Source organism: Chrysoperla carnea, chromosome 1 (assembly GCF_905475395.1).
Source record: "Chrysoperla carnea chromosome 1, inChrCarn1.1, whole genome shotgun sequence".
Classification (NCBI taxonomy): domain Eukaryota; kingdom Metazoa; phylum Arthropoda; class Insecta; order Neuroptera; family Chrysopidae; genus Chrysoperla; species Chrysoperla carnea.
Window position 1 is genome coordinate 65,116,976 of NC_058337.1, and position 24,401 is coordinate 65,141,376.

The following is a 24,401-nucleotide window of genomic DNA, read 5'->3' on the forward strand; positions in this document are numbered from 1 at the left end:
AGTATTTTATTTTGAAAGCAAGTATCTGAAGCTAACATTATGTGCGATTATCTACATCAAATAAAATTTGGATTCCTTTCAATTACTGGTTTAAATATTTGGTATTATTAACTCAAATTTTAATTGCAATGTAAATTCAGTTTGTGCGTAATGTGATATCGTGTTTCCCTATGTGCGTTCACAGAGAAACAGTATTGTAAAATAATTGTAAATGAGTAGAAAATTGAAAAATCTTGGGAAATTCTAAAATTTAGATAATAATAATTAACTTCAAATATTATATAGGTATCTCAGTTATTTATGAGAAATATTAATTTATATTGTCCGTTAAGTCACATGGAAAACCTTTTTTCACTTTTCAAACTTCAACGAAATTTTTTTGACAGTTTATTTTCTTCTTCTCCTTAAATCGTTTAAATTTTTATTTGAATTTACCCAATTTGGGAAATTATTTACGATAGTGGTAGTGATTGATAGGAAGCACTTTTATAAAAAAAAATGTACGAATTATAAATAACTAGGTTGATACCCGCCCGCTTCACTGGACTTATAAGTAAATACCACCGCTTTATACCCCCCACCTCTCTTGATCTTACTTACCCCCCTTCCATAACACTCGAAGGTATTGTTTTACACAGCTAAAATATATGCACAGTTTTCAATTTTTTTTAAATGTAAAATTGTTATAATTCATTGCGTATATTAAAAAAGATGAGAATTAAGTATATCAGAAAAGTATATCAGCTAAAATATATACAGTTTTCAATTTCTTTAAGTGTAAAATAGTCATAACTCATTGAGTATATCAGAAAAGATGGCCATGAATTGTTTGACATTTTCTATTTTAAATTTTTAGAGAAATCTTTTTTTAATTTATTGTTCAAAATGATGACCATAGATGGAGCACCAAAATTCCAGACTAAATTAAATTTTTGATTCTGATGTATGAGCTACGTTATTGTTCAGTTTCATTCAAATCCATTCATTAGTTTTTGCGTGAAAGCGTAACAAACAAACAAATGTTGACTGCATTTTTAATTTACATCTAAATGCTTATGGGTCTCAATTTTGTGGTTTTGATACCCTCATACTTGATGCAATAATAACGATATATGCATATAATAAAATAAATTCAGATGATATATTATACTCTAAACTGTAAAGTGTAAAGTGTGATATATAAATGAGGTATATGAACTATTATACAGAAATGAAATTATATGCATAAATTATTTATTTTGATTTGCTTTTAGCTATGAGTACAAATTTCATATTCATATCTAGGTACTCATATTTATTTCAAAATACTCTTCTTACAAATTATTAAGTGCATTACAAATTCATTACTTTTTTCTTTTATGCCATTTTCTTTTTCTGTATGCCATATTGAAAATAAACAAGTTATATTATTGGCTGATAATGGCTTTGAATAGTCTCCGATTTAACAAAGTATATCAAGCTTTCTGTGGTTCAGTTTTTTTGAAATACTTTAAATTGTTGAAAAAAAGACTTTTGCTTATTATAAAATTACGATTTTTCTAATAAAATGCGGGATATTCTTAAAATAAATAACGATAATTAGCCAAGCTCAAACTCGTTAACGATGTGTCAAATCGAAAAACGCCAAAAGAATTGTCTTGGAACTGCATTCTCTATAAGAACGCTCAAAAGGCATTTTTAAACAAAATAAATAAAAGTTAAAAAAAAAAACTAAAAAACACGCTTTGGAATTAGCTTAACTAAAATGTAGAAAATAATTTCTTCAAATTCAAAAAAAATGAGGTGTTAAATTTCAATTATTGTAAATATTTTATGGGCAGATATCGGTTAAAGTAAAGTCATTATAAAATATCTTAAAAAGTACCCCACGCTTTTTACTTTACGATAAAATGATTTTTTTTAATTTAAAGAAATTATTTTCTACCTTTTAGTTCAGATGGTTACAAAAGCGTATTCTTTAGTTTTTTAAATCATTTGTTTATCAAAAATTCAGTATAAATATGTTGGGAGCGCAAATAAATGTATATATTTTCGGATATGGAAATCGTTATTCCTGACAATTCTAATCAAGATAATTAAATAAACTATTGTATTGTCATTAAATTATTGTATTATCATTTGTCCTTGATAAGTATGCCAAATTTCGAGTTAATCGGACGTTTTGAAAAGAGTCAAAATAATGTTCAAAGTTTCCGTTACATACTAGCATGCCAACATACGTATGAAGCTATTAAAAGTGTCTTAAAAAAGGAGTTTCATATTTGAACCTTTCTTTTACCATCTATTAAACAGGCTTTTCAGTTATTGAACAAGATTTAAAATGTTCAGGTTTAATGTCTTTTTTCGTTATCAGTTCAAAAAACCAAATTGTACAAACATCATAAAAATCCTATACATTAGACTTAGCATTTCTGAGCAACGTTAACAGGCTCAACAGTTAAGAAGCAAATAAATTTTGACAGCCTATGGATTATGGAACGTTTAGAGTTAGACTGATCGCCAGACATTCAAATTAGACACTTGAGAAACCTGCAAAGTTTAATTTTAACATCGGTTGCTCGGACATTCCGTAAAAAACGTTACATTATAAAAATCAGATGATTCAGTTAAATTTATGTGAAAAAAAAGATTCGGTCAAACATACTTAGCATAAAATATTATACATTTTTAAAAACATTGGTATTCTTTAGTCAAAATTAATGTCGTAATCACTACACAACAAAATACAAAATCATAATAAAAATTATATTTTTGTTTATTTAACTGTGAACAAATTTATTGTTATGTCAAATATAAATGAAGTCGAAACATGTATAGTCGAGTCGTAAACATATAATATATAATCTTGAAGATGCCGTGATTGATGCTCCATATCATTTTATATCATAAAAAATATTGAAACAATGAAACTTTCAATGCAAGTTTTATTAAACATTTACAGATTAATAACTATTTTATATTCGATTGTGAAGAAAAAATAATCTTTCAATAAGTCAAAACCAAGTCGGCTTATATAGCCAATCATCTCAATAATCAATTGCTTTGAATTAAACACCAGGAAACAAATGGGCGAAAATCACCCACAAAAATAACACTTTGGTACACACATTTATGTATATTTATGGCAATAATGACCGCATATATTATTTTAGCCCAAAAATTAGCCAAAACATTTTTGGAGTAAAATTTTAACCACGCTTGAGTGATTTTAACACCCTTACACTAACTTCTCTTGTAACTAAAACTAACAATGTAATAAAATCTTAGAAATAAAATTTTACCTACTTCCTCCAATGGTCCGATTAACTTAAACATTTGTACGCATATCAAAGTCTGATAACAATTTATTAATTTTATCCTAGATCAGGATCGATAATCTAATCTTTATTACTTTAATATTACTATCCAGATACAAGGACCGAACAGGTTTGGCGGTTTTCTTATCTGCAGCACATACAAAAGATCGTTCAAGTCAATCCATCGAATACTTTTCGAGTTTTTCACCCATAAACATACGGAAGGGAAATCTAACATCCAAATGACTGTACCTAATGTTGCTTAAATTCAGTGATCGATTGTAAACCGGTGTGGCATGTATGTCAAGTGGTATGCTTCCAAAGTCCCGATCTAAGGCAGGAGACCACCAAACCAAAATTTTTACTTCCTACTAGAAAACTATAATATAAACGCGGCTAAAGTAGTTTACACGAAATTTAACAATTGATTTTTCAACGAGGTTCCTGTTTCGTATAACAACGACACATGAATACGAACAAATAGAGTAGAATATAATATTTATTTAGAAAGAGTCGTCTCTCAATATAGAAAACTGGATGGAAATATAACAAAGACAATTCAGTTCACCGGAACTACGCACAATTGTTTTTTATACGATGGATGTTGTGTTGATAATGACGTGTCTTATCATTTGGTTTCTGTTTGGATTTTACGTTAAAATTACAAAATTGTGTATTTTTATAATAAAACACAGCTGTATGTATATAATGTGACCGGACCTTCATTAAAAACAATGGTCCTTTCTTTTCGCAAACAATGCGCCAATTTATTTTTATTGTAATTTTCAAAGTAAAGTTATCGAAGCAAAAGTCATTTTTTTGTAATTAGTTGTTTTTGGTTGAAATAATTTTCAAATTTTCCTTATTTAGTTTACGTTTCGTGATTTGGAAGTCAAGCATTTAAAAATACTACAAAAAGAAATATCCCTAACTAAATTTTAAGTTTAGGTCCCTAAGCCGAAGGTTTATCAATCAAAGGTGGCAAGCCTGTGGTCGAAAATTTATTTGAGAAGAAATACATACACGATTATTGTAATAAAATTAAAAGTTTTAAACATTTTATGGAAACAACAAATTTAGAAAATTTATTATATCGACGCGCAACAGTTTATGGGCCTTCGTTGGATAGAATAGCTAATAATTGTTGATTAAAAACCAAGAAGAGATTTTTTTCGCCAAGCACAATAATATTATTGGATAAGTCAAAAAATTGAAAGCTGATTTGTTATGACTAGATCTATCCAAACGATAGAAATGAGAATTAGAGAAAAACAAATCAAACAATTATAAAGAATATGGAAACTATATAAAATTTTTATGAAAAACCTGTCAGAAAAACATCATTGCAAATTCAAATACAATAAATTTTCATTGTAAACTAAATTGTATTTTTCCAATTTTCTCAAACATATAGGAAAATATTGATAAAATATTTAGATATCATTTTTATAAAAGATACATGTCAAATTAATATTTGATATATTTCCTTGGAATGGTTATAGCAGTATCTAGATATAAAATATCTATTCACTTACCGGTAGCATCTGGGTCTGATTCTTCTTCAGTTGTTTCAGCACCTAAATTTTCATAGCTATTATATCGTACAATTCTATCATCACTAAAATCAACTGGTATAGCAGGTGTTGGAGCTGGTGATGGTAAACGTATATCAGGTGTTGGTGAAAAATGTAATTCAACAGCACCATCAAGTGGAAATCTTAAATCTATAAAAGAAAATAAAGTAACCAATTTTTAATATTAAATATATATATTTTTTACTTTATTTTATAATATATGCAATTTTATGACAGATAGATTATACATATTGCATACAAACATATTTAGCTTAGCTATATTGCTACAATTTTACACTTTTATTGTAATGGCAACTGTTATGATTACACTGTAATGCATATTGCCTGTACTTTATTAAAATATTTAAATTGATAGGTACTCAATCTACAACAAAATTTTTTCAATTCATTTATAATAAAATTTAATGAAATAAAATTTTGAGGACAAACTATTTAAAGAGTTGCTGTTACCGCGGTTCTTTTATTCACAGAAGTGAATAACATTTTACGTAATTTTGATAGAAAATCATAAGAAAAAACGAAACGTTCAACAACTTCGTGGATAATCTGGTGAATTTTTAAATATTTTATTTCATATAGAGTTTTATAGTTTTGGGTTTTTAATCTGAGCTGTGTTGTATGTTGTTGAATTTTTTCATTCTGTGTTTTTTCTTGGTATTCACAATTTTATAGGTGTTGCAACAAAGTTTTGTTTATAATGTAACAAAGAGATTCTATCATAATCTTATTTTATTGGAAGCTAGTTTCTAACGAAAATACATGAGAAGAAAAGCTACAGAATTTGCATTCCAAAAAAAAGCCTGTGCAAAAATACTCCACACAATAAAAAGCGTGAAAATAAAACCACTCATTAACTATTTGAAGTAAATTAAATATTTGTAAGTGCCAACAAAAAGGAATATTTTTCAAAGCACGGAAATTTCAATTTTTTCTGTTACATTTAAAATCGAGACTGTGTTTGACCAGAGAGCTTACTCGCTTATAGTGCAAACGAGCGAATCACTAATAATTAATTTAAAAAAAGATAAAAATGTGTTTTTTTTTATTTTTAACATGCGCCCTGTTAGTCCAAGCCGAATACAGTTTAGATTAACTAAATCGTTATTTATAAACAAATTTCCGTAAAAATTGCATTTATAATGCCTTAATTTCAATCCCTTGATTTTCAATAAAATTTTATTCCACTTACCATTACTTGCAACATCTAATTCTTGACGTGTAAAACTAAGTGTATAATCAGATACAGCACATGTATGAAATTGACATGAAAATATTGTTTCGCGACTATTTGATCGGCGATGATAACATTTGACTAAAATATCACCACGTAATTGCAAACCACGTCTTTGGCGTTCGCTAGCAATATTGACTGTAAACTGCCGGACATTACCACTAACACAGTAGATTCCTAAAAAAAGAAAGAAAAGAAAATTAATTAGAGAAGAATTGGATAGTAAATAAGTCTAATATTTAATACCACTTAGTTTTGACATTTCTTTTCATTCTTAGGCATATGCTTGAAATATTACAAAGATGGGATCAAATGGGGATTAGGAATTAAAAAATTTGGAAGAAATTTATAAAGATTTCATTGCACTGTTTTGGAAATAAAAAAAGTTTAAGAATTCTTTTAACGTGAGAATTCAATTTATTAAACACTTTTGTAATAAAATAGCAGGAAATATTATATCCCATATATTATAAGATTAATTTTAAAATAAAAGACTTATTTTTTAAATCCACAAAAAAATATCAAAAATCAAAACCCACGGTGGTGGTCTAACTAAACTGACAAAAAATTCCATTACATTGTTTTATGATTTTTATAACCAAATTTTATTATTATTTACTATGTAATTTATGTTTGGGTCAGATGAACGCACAAAAAAGGATGAAATTGATGAAAGCATAAAATATTTTGAAACGAGAATACACACAAAATTATAGGCTTTTACACATACAAAAATAAATAAATATGATGATTGTAGTAAATAAGATAGATATTTACCTGAAGTGTAAACAGGAATCAGACCTTCGTATATCTTGAGGAAGGCACGACAACCGCCAGGGGAGTCAAATGCAGGCGCCCCAAGTACTGTCACATGTGTTAGGTATAATGGTGCTAGATTGATACGAATATGACCGGACAATAGACCCGAGAAATACTCCACATAACTGAAAAAAGAATAATAATATACTTAATAGAATAAAAGAATAATAATATTTAACTTATTTGGGCACAATAATAAACACAGAAAAAAAGTGAATAAAGGAACATCATTCCATTTATGGTTTAACAATAAAATTATCAAATTATTTCCGTAAAGTAAATAATTTATTTGAACAAAAAAGATTTTTGATTTTTTGTGTTGTGTAGATTTAAGATTTGGAATGTATAGTTCGTGCCACATATAATATATATTATTTTGGTCCTTAGTCGTCTATATTATATTTGGACAATAGAGATTACTGACAAATTCTTCTTGGTATAAATACAGCAGAATATCGAGAATATCGATAACTTCAAAATACATAAGTTTTTTTTTTCCCCAAAACCTCTTTTACTTAAAATACAAAGCCCCCATAACTTGATTAATAATTTGATTAACTTCGGCATTGGGCCTTTGTAACTTTAACATTTAACATTTCCCCTGGTTTTTAAATTTCCAAGATTCTACTGTATAATATTATATACTTACATAATTTAGAATACAGCTTGAAGCTCTGAATTCATTGTAATATACAAAATTCGCATTCGTGCTTACTAGCTTGGATTTGCACAAGGTTTCTAATATGAGAGAAACAACTCAACCATTGTTTTCATTGCAATATGATTTAAAAGTGGCTGATAATAAGGCTACTGAAATTATCTGATAAAACAGTTATAAAACTATAAAATCGCGAGCCCATAATAAAGTAATGGTTTTAGAGATGTAATAAGGATTAGTTTGGTAATAAAGAAAAATAAGTCTTTATTGTGACTCATGTGTCGAATTATTGCAAATCAAGTTTTTTGCCTGCCGTATATGTTAAAATAAAATCATCGACGAAAAAAGATTAAAAAAAATATAAAGAAATTTGAAACTGTCGAATTATGATTTTATTTTGAAAAATTGTATTCCATTTTTGAACCATTTCGACAGTTGAAAGCTTTTTACTAGCTTTTATTTAGTTTCACCTGCCCCGTTGTCTGTCTGTAATCAAATCTTGCAAGTCAAATTTGATACACTGCCCGGTTTCCGATTGAGCTGAAATTTTGCATGCTCGATTAGTTTTTATGACAAAGCATGGTACGGTGGCGTCCTGATGTTCCCATCGCTTCCACCATATATACATACACATATATTTTAGTCTTAAATTAAATCTTTCAATAAAAAATACTTTTTAAGGGACAAGCTTTTATTGTACTCAAAAGTAGAAAATAATTTTTTCTGAGTTGCTCATACTCGACCCTCGAGGCGCTCAATATCGAAAAATAATTAGGTATGTGGAGTGAATGAGACTCTTCGATTCATTTTTGATATTTTAAATTGAGCGTCCTAAAAAATATCAAAAGCTGAAGGATAATTTTTCTAAGGGCTACAAAGTTTATTTAAAGAACATTGAATTTACGACCAAATTATTTTGGCTGTTAATTAAAGACTATACTGTGGCACGAAATATGATTGGTCAATAAGATCTTAAAAGCATCCCAACGAAAAAAAAAAATTAATGTTTGTGAGAGATCGTTTTTCGATGAACTGGTTCAAAAAATGCAGTCTCATTTTTGTTAATAAAATTAATGAAGGTTAAAAACTTTTTTTGTTTTTGATAAGAAGTATTTTGTTCAAGTATCACACACAACAATATTACTTGATATTTCAAGTGGTACTCAAATGTTTTTATGGCTCTATGTGCTTCTATCGTGTTGATCAAATAATGTATTTATGGTATTTATGGAGTATTGTTTATAGTTATTACAATTTTATTTAATGTTTATGTTTAACTTACCGTTTATTTGAAGGCAACTCGTTTGGACTAACTGTATCATCCAAGAATCGTCTCATAGCGAAACGATCCAAGGCCTGATCAGCCGTTCCACATATACTTGAATAATGCATATATGCGGCGACAACGACACCCAATCGTTCACGACTTCCTCTGTAACAATAAAAATTTGTAAATTAATAATTTTGTTGATCATAAGTTAGTAAATTGGGGAAAACTTATTTGCTTAATAAGCTAGTATATAAATAATAATGGGGTTTAACCTCCGATTTTCAGATATTCATCTATTACAGAGGCCATCCACATCATTATTTTCAATCTTTGTTTATTTTAAAATATATCTGAATATACAATTTAATATGATGTGGGTGGAGTCGGTTACATCGTTCTTTTCCAAGTGACAACAGTGTGATCAATTTACCACCCTATTAATTATTATTGATCAGACGGCGGCTGATTGGATTCGAACCGTCAAATCTGTATGATCAGAACTGAATAAACGAAAAAAATCAACAAATGAGAGCAATCACCAATTACCGTCATTTTAACCCTCTAAAACCTCTATAAAATGTAAGAAGCAGAAATCTCTATAAAAAAAGTCAGTCTTCCCTCTTTCCATTCCTGAACCTCTATAACTGAGATTTCTATTTGCCTGTAGATGGTGTATGATCCGTTCTTCACATTCATGCAACTGACTATCATTATTTTTCGTCTAAAACCTCTTTAATTAAGAAAAACCAATTCTATACCGTATGAGCAAGAAACTGATTTAGTTACCTTTCATAAGCGAAAAAAAGCCTGCGATCCTTGAACTCTGGCTTATGCACGTTTCACTATATTTAATTTTTTAACATATTAATAAAATGTACGAGTATAATATAATTTTGGTGGGAGCGCTTGGTACATTATATTTTGTAACAATTATAAAATACTAGCTTGCTTAGGCGCCCGCTTCGTAACATTTAGATTCATTTGATACTCAGACCTGCGCTTCCTTCCACCAATAAGTGAATTTTTACAATAATGACGATATTGAAAATTATCAGCTTAATAAATTTTCATCAAAAAAAGCTAACAACATTTCCACATTAAACCAAGTTTTAAAACTTGGTTAAAACAGATAAACCGATTCCACCAAAATTTGTAGTGGAATCGGTTTATCTGTCTTGTCAGCTGTTTGAGATTTATGATTCAATTTAGATAATCAAATCAAAATATTTAATTAAATATTAACATAGTGCTAAATTAAGCTTTAAAATACTAGAAATAGTTTAAAATTAGATCAAAAATATTTTAATTCAAGTAACATGAGGCCTTTTAGTATTTTCATTCAGGAAAAATATGAAAATATGATTGAAGTATATAAACAATATAAAAACAATTAAGGAAAAAACAAGCATTCCCAATAATTGTTGTTGTTCAATTAATTTATGTTGTTGAAATAAAAAATGTATTGGAAATTTAATAATAAACAGATATTTTAACCAAGCAATTGAACTACCGTCAATGAAACAATAAGATTTAATCGTTGAAAATCAAATTCATTTCAAATCGCGCGAATTTCCATAACAGTTGAAGTGGTTTTTGATTGCAAATTTATTGAAAAATTTCTGGTTAATCTTAATATGATAAAAACTTGCATTATTTCTTATCATTCATATCAGTTATTGAAAATAAATTGCAAACTAGAGAACGAACAGATTAATTAGAAGAATACTGACTTGCTTTATTTTTCAAATCTTCCAAAGATGCTCTAGTATTATATTGTTGCAAATTGATGTTTTATTTTACCATTTAAAAAAAAATTCAAAAATATTTACCACTAAATACTTCACCACATAATCACAAAGAAGAATTTCTTTTTTCGACCCCAACAATTGACTTAAATTCCACACAATGATTTTACTTTCGAAAAACTTAATTATAACACTACACGTCTGTCTGTTTCTACTTCAAAACAACACTAATTTCGATTAAAGGATGCTGCAACAATGTCTTTCATCACTTGCACACTGAACTACATATATAACTACTGTTTTTGGGTAACTTATGGACTTTAACAGAAACCCTCTGCTTATTCCATTTAAAAATATTAAACCCTCAGTCTTTATGTATGTGTGTAGTTGTAGTATATATGTGCGGGTCTTTTAAAGAAGATAGATAGATCTCATCATTAACAGATCACTCAACAATTATGTTTGTAAAACATATATTCTCTCGGTGGGGGTAAAAATGATCCTTATGGACTTCAAGTTGTTTTTGGTAAACACATTATACTTTTAGTATTGTTTTTAATGGTAGATAGGTGATGATGTTTTTAATTATTTTGTTTAAAATTATGTAAAAATGACGTTTTATGTATGAAGTTCTTATTTTTAACGACATTCTCAAAGTCATTTTCCATTTAAAAAAATAAAAATTTTAATAACACGAAATGACTGATTTTTGTAAGGCAGATGGCGCATGAAAATGGTAAGCGAAATACAATTCATGACCATCTTTTCTCATATACTCAATGAATTACCATCATTTTACATTTAAAAAAATTGAAAACTGTAAATATATTTTACCTGTGTAAAACAATCGCTACCCCTATTTCGAGTATCATTGAAGGGGGATAAGTGAAAGCAAGGGAGGTGGTCTTCACCAGTCTTTACTTTTAAACCCAACGAAGCGGGCGGCTAAGCAAGCTAGTATTTTATAATTGTATTCTATATTTTCATTTTGAAAACTTCTTTACCCAAAAATGGGAAAGGCTGTAATTTGTCAACCAAAGCTTTGGTAGATCTCTCCTTATCTTGAACACTCGTTGAACGAAAAATATTTGTTGCATTGTATATTTTAACAGCAGAAACGAGTAACTCAAATTAAAAAAAAAAATATCTAGCCAAGTTTTAAGAAAATACCAAAATACCCACATTAATTTAGTATTCACAACTTAATTGGCAAGGTATTCACTTGTCTTAAATATGAAGATTGATTAAAACACTTCGTGTCTCATTACGTTACTTCAAACAAAATTTAAATTTCATAAATAATTACTACAGATCTTGTGTACTTAACGCATACCATCGCAAACAATATATTTTAAGGGGGTTTGGAACAGTTATTAATATACAAATAAAACAAAATAGTTTCAATTTTAAATTGCTTAAACTGTCTAAAATTGAAAACAAGAGAACTACCATCGAGATAGTTTTTTAGCCCTTTGTTACCAAATATAAAATGTAAAATACAAAGCAGAACAATTAGCCAACTTCTGTGACATATTCTAGAACACATTGCTTGTTAGAAAAATATAATGGTACCTCAAATAATCCAATTTGATTATATCAGACCTAGCTGAAGAAACTTAGGGTGACACTTGCCATTGTCCAAGGGCGACATGTTTTGCCATTGCGCTTCGTGTAAATCCGGCCCTGGCTCTGTTATTAAGTGGCAACAAAAATACCACATTCATAAAATATATGCGAGAAAAAAATTTTTTCTTTGGAATGGAACAAACCAAAAAAATTAACTAAATAAAAAAAAAAACTCCCCCAGGCTTATCTCTTCATAATTTGAAGCAAAAAGACTTTTATACCTTCCTGTATTAAGGTGGTTTAATACGTTTAAATTAAATTTTATCGACATATCCTAAAGACACGAAAATCGCATTGATATAATTGCTTGATGAATAATGGGGCACAACGGTTTATGATTTTAGGAAGAGTGGAAGATATCTTTTACTAGAAGTAGCTCGATTAATCTCCATCGTCAAATAAACATGATTTTTGTATTAAAAATGTTATTTTGTGCTACTTGATGAACAGGGTCGAATTAAGAATTTTGAGGCCCCATGGCCAATATTTAATGAGGGCCCATAAAACTTCTAAACTTGTTTAAATCATAGGCAAATAAACCAAAGTATTTTTTTTTAAATTCACAATCACTACGCATTTTTTTTACAAAAGCTACCCATATGATGGTAAAATTGTTTTTGGAAAACATTTTTTTTAATTGGAGGTATATACATTGCATTGATGAAGCCCTTCAACTGGTGTAGGTTTTGCGACCATAGCACTTCTCTCTTGCTGAATGGGGCTCCAATGATTTTTCTTTTTGTATTGTGCAATATTTCATCCAATGAACCACCTTAAAATGATACAATTTTTACTATAAATATATTTCGTATTGTACTTACTCATGTATTCCTGTACGTTGCCTTTGGCTACAAATTCAAAGATAATTTTATTTGATAAATGTTACTTTATAGTATAATGAGGTAAGTGTACTTTTACAACAAAAGTTGTACAGTTTTGTAAAATATATTGTTCAAAATAAATAATGAACATAATGCTATATATGTTTTTTTTTGTAAAAAAGAAGAATTTACCTTCCAAAGGTAAATATAAATAAGAAACACACTTTTTTAAAGAACGTTAAATACGTTACAATATTGTATTATTGTATCTATACCCCCTTGAGCATATCTAATTTTTCTAGGAAATAAGATTTAGTTTCCTTGTGTCCAGAATCTATTATTTGTTTATACATTAGGATATTGGTTATTTCTAAAGAAGTTTTTAAGTTTTGATAAATGTATTTTGAAAATCAGCTTTCATTTTTTTTATTCTTTTTTTTTTATCGTGTTTATTTAAAGTCGCTCCACAACCCAGGTCCTTGGCGACTGCACTTAAATACAATGTTTGGATGAACTTAGTAGGTCTGTAGGTCTGTTTCGGATTCGGATCCAGATGACTGTCCGGTTTTTCAGCGGGCGGAAGGTTGATCTCCTCGGTAATTATGTTTCTTAACTTTATGAATTTGGTTTTGGAACCTCTATTTGGTAAGTTGTTATAAAGATTTGTCAGCATGGACCTGGTCACGATTGGATCGAGGCTTCATTCATCAAACACCTCCCTTAGGGCGTCTGCGGTGACAATTTTGTCGAAAAGGTTTTGGAGATGGTCGAAGTCGTATTTGTATTTTGCCGAGGTTTTCAGGATCACTTCATTGATTATAGGGGGAATTATAATTGTTGTTGCAGGACTACGATCCTTGTCAGTTTTGACTTTTTTGGGGTTGGCTTTTTTCAAGTTGCTGGGTGCCGTTCTTGCGACCTTGACCGGGTCTATTTCCATTGACATGCCAGAAGAAGATGTTAAGGAGAGGAGACGTTTCGAGTAGGGAAGTTGTGTTCACCCCAGTGGTTTGTTTCCTGTAGGTGGCGAAGGGGGTGGCATGTTCGATGAGCTTGCTGCGTTACCCAAGCTTCCGGTACCTGTGTCTTCTGTTGTTGATGAAGTACTGTTGGTGGGGAGCAGGTTTGCCGGTGGAAGGGGGTTCGTTGACAGAAAAGGGCAAACGTCAGACGCTGTGTTAATTTTGTTCTCTGGGCATTCTCTAGCTTATTTCCCCTTTTTGTGGCAAGTAAAGCAAGCAAGTGAGTCGGAAGAGGGGTAAATGATGTAGATGGTGTCATCGAATGAAATATGGATGCACTCAGGTATTTTGGATTCGACTAGAAATTCAAGAGATTTTATTCAAAGCCTTATACATTCCTTTACTACCACTTTTACTAATTTTTTGTATTTTGAACATTTTTTTCCTGTTTTATTTTCAAGAACATAATTTAATGATTTTATAAAATTGGTTTTGATAGGTATTGAACACACAGTTTCGGAAAAAATAGCTTTTGCATTTGTTTTCCAATTATCTGCTTAAAAAAAAGCTTTTGAACCAATTAAAAATTTACGGGGCCTCATGAAAGAAAAAGTTAATTTTCCAGAATTTTCCAATTAAAAATGACTAAAGCTTGTCATTTGCTGTATTAGTCAAATTTCTTTGGCAATTTTTAAATTATTTAAATAAAATTTTTTATTGAAAGAAAAGAAATAAAAGAGATGGTAATAAATTTTTGATAATTAATATGAAAAGAAAATTTTTTATTTTAGATTATTGTTTTCATCAATCATTTTTGATTTGGTGAAACTTCATCCATTAGTAATGTAAAACTTTTTACCACGAAAATACTTCATAAATTCTATGAAAAGTTTTCATAAAACTTTTATTGAAATTGATTTAAACAAGGGTAAATTACTATCTCTTTTTAATTAAATCATTTTAAACACCAACTGATCTGTGATCTTTTATTACAATATTTTTAATTTATATTTCTAAAATAAATTAATTTATAATTGATTTGTCTTACTTGTTAGAGGTATTATTAAACCCGCCCATTTTTCTTTTTGTGTTATACCTAAAATAGTTTGGTTTTGAATATAGCGACGCCATAATTTTATGTGGTCTGTTAGCGGTCATCTCTAGGACACAAGAGTATCATATTTTCCTAAGATTTATGACTAAAATATGTTATAATATTTCTAAGAATATTATGATAAAATAGTTTTAGATCTATGCGGTTTTAGTGTGGCTTTAAAACGATTTTTAACTTATTTTATTTTCAAGATTTATGTTTCAAGTATATTTTTAATAACAAAAGCCAATTTGATGGTAAAATTTTATTGATAAAGGCTGTATAAATATTATTAATGACATCTAATTTTTTTGGTACCACTCGACGTGGTAATAATAAAAACCGTTTTTATTTTATGGTATAATAACTAAACCAATTTTTTCTGTGAATAATGGTTAACACTTTAACCCTTGTTATAAAATCTGAAACCGGAACTATTATAGCGCTAAATCGAATGTAAACATAATTTATATGTATTTGAAAAAAAAAATTGAAGTGTCTATTTGTGAATTAAAAATGAACAAAAAATATAATGTAGTGCTCAAAGAAGATAAGTTAAAGTAAAAAACGAGAACCCATATTTTTTGTGTGTAGTTATGAATGAACGTTATTCTCTGTTTCCAGGTAGTTCTAGTATTGCTTTGTAACCCCTGACCTTATTTTATGAAATTACTTAAATAAATTGTTACATCTAAGAACCAATTCAGTCTCAAGATTTTTTTCGTTCTTGTATCTAAACTTTATTTAAGAAAAAAACGCTGTTTATATTACCTACATAGAAAAAATTTATTTCTCTTACGTGATGATTTAATATTGATTTTTGACATTTTGTCAATAATTTTATATTTAATGTGATTGGTGTCTCCAAATGAAAAGGAATAAAAACTGGTTGTAATTTTTTTTTGAGATTCGAATGGAAAAATTTGAATGAGAGAAAGAAATTTGGAAATTTTTGTCATATTTATTTGAAATTCAGACAGTTTTGGTATATTATTATTATGTGCTACGTAATCCTCTACTCGATAGTTTATAAGACCTTATGCTTGATAGAATTTATTTAAGTAATAAAAAACGGAGACCCAAAAATTGACATAACGTGTACCTTTCGATTCTCTTAACAATAATAGCATCGAGGGGGTGTCATATTTCATTGAACGAACACACTTTTAAAACGGTAAAATCTTTTATTCATATAAATAATATAAAAATGCATTTGAATGTACAGTGTATGTTTTGAATCATTGGTGATTATATCTGAAAATAATATTGTAAGCCACTGGCTTATATAATTTTCAACGTTATGATATAATCAGCTAATTTCCAAAGAAAAAAATAGTCAGTAAATGTTTTCAAAAATTAGCCAAGTACTCTCGTATAGTATTAATTTTGATAATCTTACTTTAGTATAACCAATTCTGTACGGGGTATGAATAGGACAAAAAATTAATTTAATTAATGGTTAAGATGGATTGGTGTAGGTATTATATGGTATATGCATGAAAGACGTGCACTTAGACTAAAATAATTGAGTATGGGCCCTGTCAAATAAGAATCTCTCTCGTAGATAGCCAATATAACTTAACCTAACCTACTTAAGTAAAAAATTTCCGTACAAGGCCTTAGACAGTCTAAAAATACTGAATAAAAGGGCGTTACGAAGAGAGTTTCATTTTAAAATCCTGGGCCCGGACATTTTTTAATTGCTTCGTCACCTTAAGACTGGTGTATATCTACTTTTATTCTTATTAGGAGCCTCAAGTAGATTTGCGGCGACTAAAAAAACAAACAAAACACACACCCGTTGGTAGAATTACTTGTCAGTGCGGTCTAAAGTCACTGGCAAGACTCTAACACAAATTTTTAACATGTTGCAAATAAGTCCAATAGAAAAAAAAATTAATAATAATAACTGTAAGCACAAAAGGGATATTAATATAATAGAATATTTTTTGTGCCAAGTATTTCATTACACATCCAATACTACATTTTATATTTGATAAAAGAATATTTGACTATTTTGTATTCAACATATGAAAAATACATTATTATTGCATTTGTGAAGTTTTATCCAAAATTGTGCAGTATAGGTACCAACACACGTAAAGATTTAAGACGAAAATATACATCCGAAATGCATTTTGGAACTATGTCACAGAAAATACTCTACTTAGAAAAATATTCTTTTTTCGATTTGTAAAAATAATAAATGTTATGAATTCAACATTCGTTGTATTTGAAGCATAAAATTTATGTATACTTTTTATACCATGTATATATGAAATATATCATAGTATATTAAGTTTAGTCCCAAGTTTGTAACGCATAAAAATATTGATGCTACGACCAAAATTTTGGTATATATGTTTATTAAATCACCTAGTTAGTCCATTTTCGGTTGTCTGTTCTTCTGTCCGCCTGTCTGTCATCACGATAACTCAAAAACAAAAAATGATATTAAGATGAAATTTTTACAGCGTACTCAGAACATAAAAAATGAGGTCGAGTTCGTAAATGGGCAACATACGTCAATTGGGATTGAGTCCGTAGGACCCATCTTGTAAACCGTTAGAGATAGAACAAAAGTTTAAATGCAAATGTTCCTTATAAAAAAAATAAACAACTTTTGTTTCAAAAATTTTTTTGTAAACATCACTGTCTACCCGCGAGGGCGCAAATTACATAGTATGTATTATATGGGAAAATCAGTTATACTATGTTACATGAATGTATATGTAATGTGATAGAGTAATCAACACTGTCTATGCATGGTATTTAAAGAATTTACTCAGTCAATTGTTTGTTTTCACTTATTCTGTTTAATTTATTGCTTTTTAATGCAGAATCGATTTGTGTGAGGGGTATATATGTTTGTTTGTTTGTGAATATCTCGAAAGGAATTGTTATATGGTGTTACAGACTATTAAAGCTCAATACACAGGAGACTTTTTATAAAAAAGAAAGTTTCTTTTTATTTCTTTAAAAATAATGTTAACCAATTTGTTATTTGAAACAACCAGTAAATATCGGAATTAAATTAGGTAAAGGAAAAATATACTTTATTGAGAACTTTAGAAAGTATGCTTGTCTAGGAGTTCCATAGCTCAATTAGAGACAAAATAGCTCCATTCTTTGAACGCCATAATAAAGAAGTATTGTTCGTTTGATCTATAAATTTTCAAAATCAAAAATTAATGATCATTCATAAAAGCTTAAAAGGTTTAGTCTGTTTATAGTTGGACACAGAAATGTAAGATATCCGTGTAGGGTGTAATTTTTTGGGTATAATGTTAAAACTAAAACAAACAAAAACTAAGTACTAAACGAAATATGAAAAAAGGGATAAATTTTCCTTATGGCTTTCGGCGGTTGGGGACTAGACAAAACTCGACTGACTTTTTTATAGTTTATAATCATAAAATATTTACAGTATTTTCAATGAGGTCTTGAGGTTACGGTGCCCGCTCCTCCTATGGAAAATATAATTTTTATTAAAAATATTAATAATTTATAGCGAAAAGAACATAGTTCCTACCAGATGTCCCTGAGATACTGATTCAAAGATTCTTCTTTTTATTACATTAGTGGTAAAATTGACATATTTTGACCACAAATTTCTTTGATTCACTTTGTTGATTACAAAACTAGGTAGTGCGGGTTAAATTAAATGATAAACAATTTTGAATAATGTATAAAAGACTAAGGATTCATATAAAACGTGTTGGATAGGTCCTTATACGAATCAGATTCCACTACCGGATGTAGGTCAGACATGGAGATGTAGTACACTTGTGGTGACCACATCCGTTCTTGAAGAACACAATCTGTCATATTTATTGATTTAATTATTTGTCCAAAAATTCTTATGAATAATTGATTTTTGAATTATTTAGAAATTTTGATTTAATTGTTGGAGATTCTTTGATGTAAATTTTACCCGCCGCCATGTAGATGAATATGTTTTGGTTTTAAAATTGAAATAAATTTTTATTGTTGTAAATATGTCTGTGTTTTTATGGAAATTTATATTAAAAAGTCTTTAAAAATAGAAAATAAATATTATTAATTATAAATATACGGGCATATGTTCGATACCCTCTATGTTTTTATGAATAATGGCTTTAGTTCTATAACAGAACTAAAAAAGACATTACCTCAAATTTAGACAATATTAACAATATTTAAATGTTATAAATTTTAAGCCATTGTAGATGCGTGTACTTTTATGTGTTATAATAATTTATAAAATAATCTTCATGATCTTCAAGTGAGAGAGTTTATCAGTGCATGGAGATTTTCTTAGTTATAGAGATTTAAGCTATATGATGGATAGTGGATACTGCTTTTAAGAAAGCTGTTTTTAATTTTATATTTATATAGTAATACAATGATATTTCAGCGGCAGTGTATTAAAAAATGACAGTTCGTTGGTTCAAATTTCGAAAGCGGTAACTTGACAATTATAATAATTTAGTGTTTCAACTGCTACTACATAAGTACAAAGCAATGAGGATTGTTTGTGAGTTCCAGACGTTTGACATTGTAGTTCCTACCAATAAAACCGACTGCAGATGCATTATATACGAACTATGAATTCTAGGTAGCTACCTTGGTTGGTAAGATATAAGAAGTTAAAAAAAATCTAGCTATTTCCTGTGTATTGTATCATTATTAATGATCAGTGTATTAATGATCATAAACATGATCATAAATCACATTTACATTCACAAAAATTAACAATTTGCTGTGGTTTTTGGTATGAACATATAACTAGGTTGTATATTTGGAATGAAAATTGCCTTGCTGTTACCTCGGAGAAGTATACTTTACAGAAAATCATTTTAAAAGCTTTTATTTTACTTGCAATGTTTGTATGTATGTATGTATGTTTGTCCGGGTGGAATCTTGCATCTCAATTTTGAAGCAGTTATCCTCAACCGATTGTATACTTGTATACACGTTTAGTTTGGATACCAATGCATGGTAAGGTAAGTGGCATTCTGATTTTCCCATCGCTTCCACCATATTTTATATATTTGCCTTTTTTTAGTCTTAAAAATTTAAATAAAAAATAATTTTTAAGGACCAGCTTTTACTATACTAAAAAGTATTAAATAATTTTTTTTAGGAGTCAACCATGACTATTTTCAAGCTTGAGGCGCTCAATATAAATGAGGCGCTCAATTAAGAATGATTCGGAGCATCTCAATGTATGTGGGTAACTATGTTCGTTTGAGAAGAATCCTGAAATTCAATTTTTATATTGACTGTCCCAAGCTTTTACATTTAGTCACGTATGAGTGACTACCACAAAATAATTGGCTACTTTTTAGTACAATAGAAAATTGACCTTAAAAAGTATTTTTTATTTAAATTTTAAAAAAAATTAAAAATGCCACGATCAAATGTCTAAAATTTAAAAAAAATTTTATTGATATTTCATGCTTTTTTTGTTTTTATTTCAATTCAAAAACAATTAATTCACCACCCTTTATTATTTTAGCACCTATGTAATTTCTATGATCGATTTTATTACGGAAATAACATCTTTGATTATTTTGGTGATGATTTATCAAGACTGGTAATACAAACATCTTATAAATGCCCTTAGTTAGATTAATTTTTCCAGTAATCTGCTATAAGTATGATGTAACGGTATATTTGATTGTGACCATGTATATATGCACATATATAAACGTTTTAAAGTTAAGAAATCACAGATGTATATTAGATCTAGTTACTAATTTTAGGTGCACATCAGTAAATAAATTGTTGTATACCTAGTTAATTGAAACAGTAGAGTATGGTATTCAAATCGACCCTAATAATATATATACATTTATACAACATATCAAAATAGTTAATACAAATAAATAAGTGCAGCTGTACTTATAATAGGAAGAAGGATATTGAACAGTATAGTTAGTATTAGAATTAGAGAGTAGCACACGACGTCTGTTCTTCAAAAACATAATTATTTATGGTTATTATTACTCGTATAAATACCGACAACTGACTCCCTTTTGATAAATAAAAATTGCCACGTGTGAGCTATGTATTTATATACAAACAATGAATCAAAAATAAAAATTCCTTTGCTGTTATTGTAGGTAGTGTGAAATTAGGTTACTTCAACCAAATAATAATTTTAAAAATAAATTTAGAAAATGGTACTATACCATCTGGTTTTGTTTTCGATATTCGTTAATATTTACCAGAATTTAAAACAGTGTAAAAAACAGAATATCGGTTTGATTTTCCGATTTGCCATTTTCTGTATTTTTTAACCCTCGAACCAAAAAAGAGGGATGTTATAAATTTGACCACAATGTGTGTCTGTCTGTCTATCTGCCTGTCTGTGCCATCTTAGCTCCTAAATGGATGCACCGTTCTTTGTTTATTATGTTTTAAAGGAACTTTAATAGAGAGAATTCTTAGTTATGTTTCAAGTAAGAGTTTAGGGTTTCGCACCCGAAACAACTAAAAAAAGGCGGTGATCTTCAAAATCGGTTCAGTTTGGAGACAGAAAGTTGTCTTAGCTAGAATTCCGGAGTTCCGTACCCATGACATTTGTCGGGAATTTTTAAAATTTTGTAATTTCATTTTTGTTACTAGTAGTTCTCGACTCTTTCACCATTTTTTGTCCGTCCGTCCGTCTGTCAACTCGATAATTCAAAAACGAAAAAAGATATCAAGCTGAAATTTACAGCGTACTCAGGACGTAAAAAGTGAGGTCGAGTTCGTAAATGAGATACATAGGTCAATTGGGTCTTGGGCCGGTAAAACCCATCTTGTAAACCGTTAGAGATAGAACAAAAGTTTAAATGTAAAAAATATTCCTTACAAAAAAATAACCAACTTTTGTTTGAAAATTTTTTTTATATACATCACTGTTTACCTGTGAGGGCGCAAATTAGGCGTAAATTGTATAGTATGTATTATATGGTATATATCAGTTATGTATGTGTGACATTAATGTATGTGTAATGTGACACTGTCTATACATGGTATTTCAACAATTTACTCGGTCAATTTTTTGTTTTCACTTGTTAACATTATAATTCACAAGAATACATGAAAAACTTAAAAACTAAATTGGTTGTTGTCTTTTTTATAAAGTCGAGAAGAAAATATCTTATAATCAAAACTCTTATAACATTCCTACGAATGTTCCATTTCTTTCGATAAATAATTCAAATTTCTTATATGAATAATATCGATTATCTTGCACAGAATGCACTTTTAATCCTTTTACATTGTTTTAAATGGCATAATATACCCAATCAATATGCTAAGAACCTATTATATTGTTTGCAGCATTCAACAAAAAATATTTTGTTATGTTATTATTATTATTAATACGACTAATAAAATTTATTACTACTACCTTATTTACTTACCTATTTATTACTACGTTTCAAAACCATGATAATGTATTAACATCATAACACTAATTTTTATACCATGTTTATATGAAATATACATAGTATATTAAGTTTAGTCCCAAGTTTGTAACGCTTAAAAATATTGATGTTACAAAAAAAAAAAATTTGGTATTGGTGTTCATAGAAGCACCTAATTAGTCAATTTCCAGTTGTCTGTCTGTCCGTCTGTCATCACGATTACTCAAAAACGAAAAAAGATATCAAGCTGAGGACGTAGTATATTTTTAAAGCGTGCTGAGGACGTAAAAAGTGAGGTCATGTTCGTAAATGAGCAACATAGGTCAATTGGGCCTTGAGTCCGTACGTCCCATATTGTAAACCGTTAGAGATAGAACAAAAGTTTAAATGAAAAAAATGTTTCTTATAAAAAAATAAACTTTCGTTTGAAACATATTTTAGTAAACATCACTGTTTACCCGTGAGAGAGCAAATAATGTGGAAATTGTATATTATGCGTAGTTATTTATGTGTGATATGTATTGTATGTGTAATGTGACAGAGTAATCAACACTGTCACATTACTTATTATACATTATATTTCAACAATTAACTCAGTCAATTGTTTGTTTTCACTTGTTAGATTGATGTTGAAAGTATACTCTGTCAACAAAAATGCATGTAATATTATAGTAATAGCACTTAAAATGGTTAAAGTTTGCGATTATTTTGACTTAGAATGTATGTGCTGGGAAGAATGACAAAAGAGACGCATAGTAATTGGTATCTTTAGGGGTAGGAGAAAAATAATTTTTCTGTAAATATTAAGAATAGACATTTACAGAAGTATTTACGAATATTGAATTTAAGAAATTTAGATATAATTTAAAAAAAATACTTTTGTAAGTACCGCATGTTGATTCCTTGTATATAACTTCTAATCTGTACATCTTGGTTATTACTAAATAATTTAATATTGACATTTATTATCTAGGTAATTGAAGATCGGGATTATAAGGGACGCATTCACATGAAAAGTTTGTTGATTGAAGTGATCACGAGCGATCAATTAAAAAAAATCAAATTTTCTTTGGAGTAAAAAGTAAATTTCTGATTATATGGTTACGAATTTTTTTTCCAATATTTCTACAAGATATATATTGCAATAATTTTTTTTTACAAAATAAATGACATAACGTCTTCATAACGTTTCTTAAATCGTATTATCGTCATGACATCATCATTGATAATGTTAAATTTATAATACTAATGTAAATTGATGACATAAAATCTTATTATCATAATATTTATTATAACATAACAGTTCTTAGACTATGAGATACGTTTGAAGATACTTAAAGCCTCAAAGTTAAAAGTGTGTTCCGATGTGGAAAATTTAAATAGCAGAGCGTTAAACACTTTTGCAGACTGAGTTCTTGTGCGATTCTGTAAGGTTAAACAAAAAAATGTTTTCTGTAAAATCTTATGGACGGTGTCGAACGTGCGCAAAAAAATTTAGTTTAATGGTAACAAACTATCATTGAATTTGAATAATGGAGTGTGATAAAATCAATAATGAATTGTGTACAATTAGCATTTCATTTTAGATAATGGATATGTAATCATGTTACCTATCCAATTAATGTATTGCAAGTGAAATATTACTGTTATATGTGACGAAATAAACCAATTTTCAAAGATGTGAACCTTTCAAATTTCGTTTAGTTTATTGGGGACAGATGGCAATGTAATATACATAAACATAGCTGTGTGTAGCTTAATCACATTGTGTGTAGCTTACCTTTTAAAAGGTAAACCAAAAATATGTCGAACAGAATACCTTGAGATTTCTATTAAAAATATTAATATTTAAAAATCCTACAATTCTGTAAATATAAATTAATAA

General features: G+C 28.7%; 1 protein-coding gene across 8 annotated transcripts in view; it reads right to left on the reverse strand.

The window, feature by feature from the left end:
* LOC123305288 (tensin-1) overlaps positions 1-24,401 on the reverse strand; it is an 832,583-nt gene that overhangs the window by 55,312 nt on the left and 752,870 nt on the right. For all 8 annotated transcript variants that reach the window (XM_044886969.1, XM_044886968.1, XM_044886965.1 and 5 more), the window contains 4 exons: positions 8,882-9,031; positions 6,900-7,066; positions 6,081-6,299; positions 4,832-5,020 (listed from right to left, as the gene is read on the reverse strand). In XM_044886969.1, the coding sequence (XP_044742904.1) occupies positions 4,832-5,020; positions 6,081-6,299; positions 6,900-7,066; positions 8,882-9,031 (725 nt within the window). The remainder of the gene's footprint in view (positions 1-4,831; positions 5,021-6,080; positions 6,300-6,899; positions 7,067-8,881; positions 9,032-24,401) is intronic.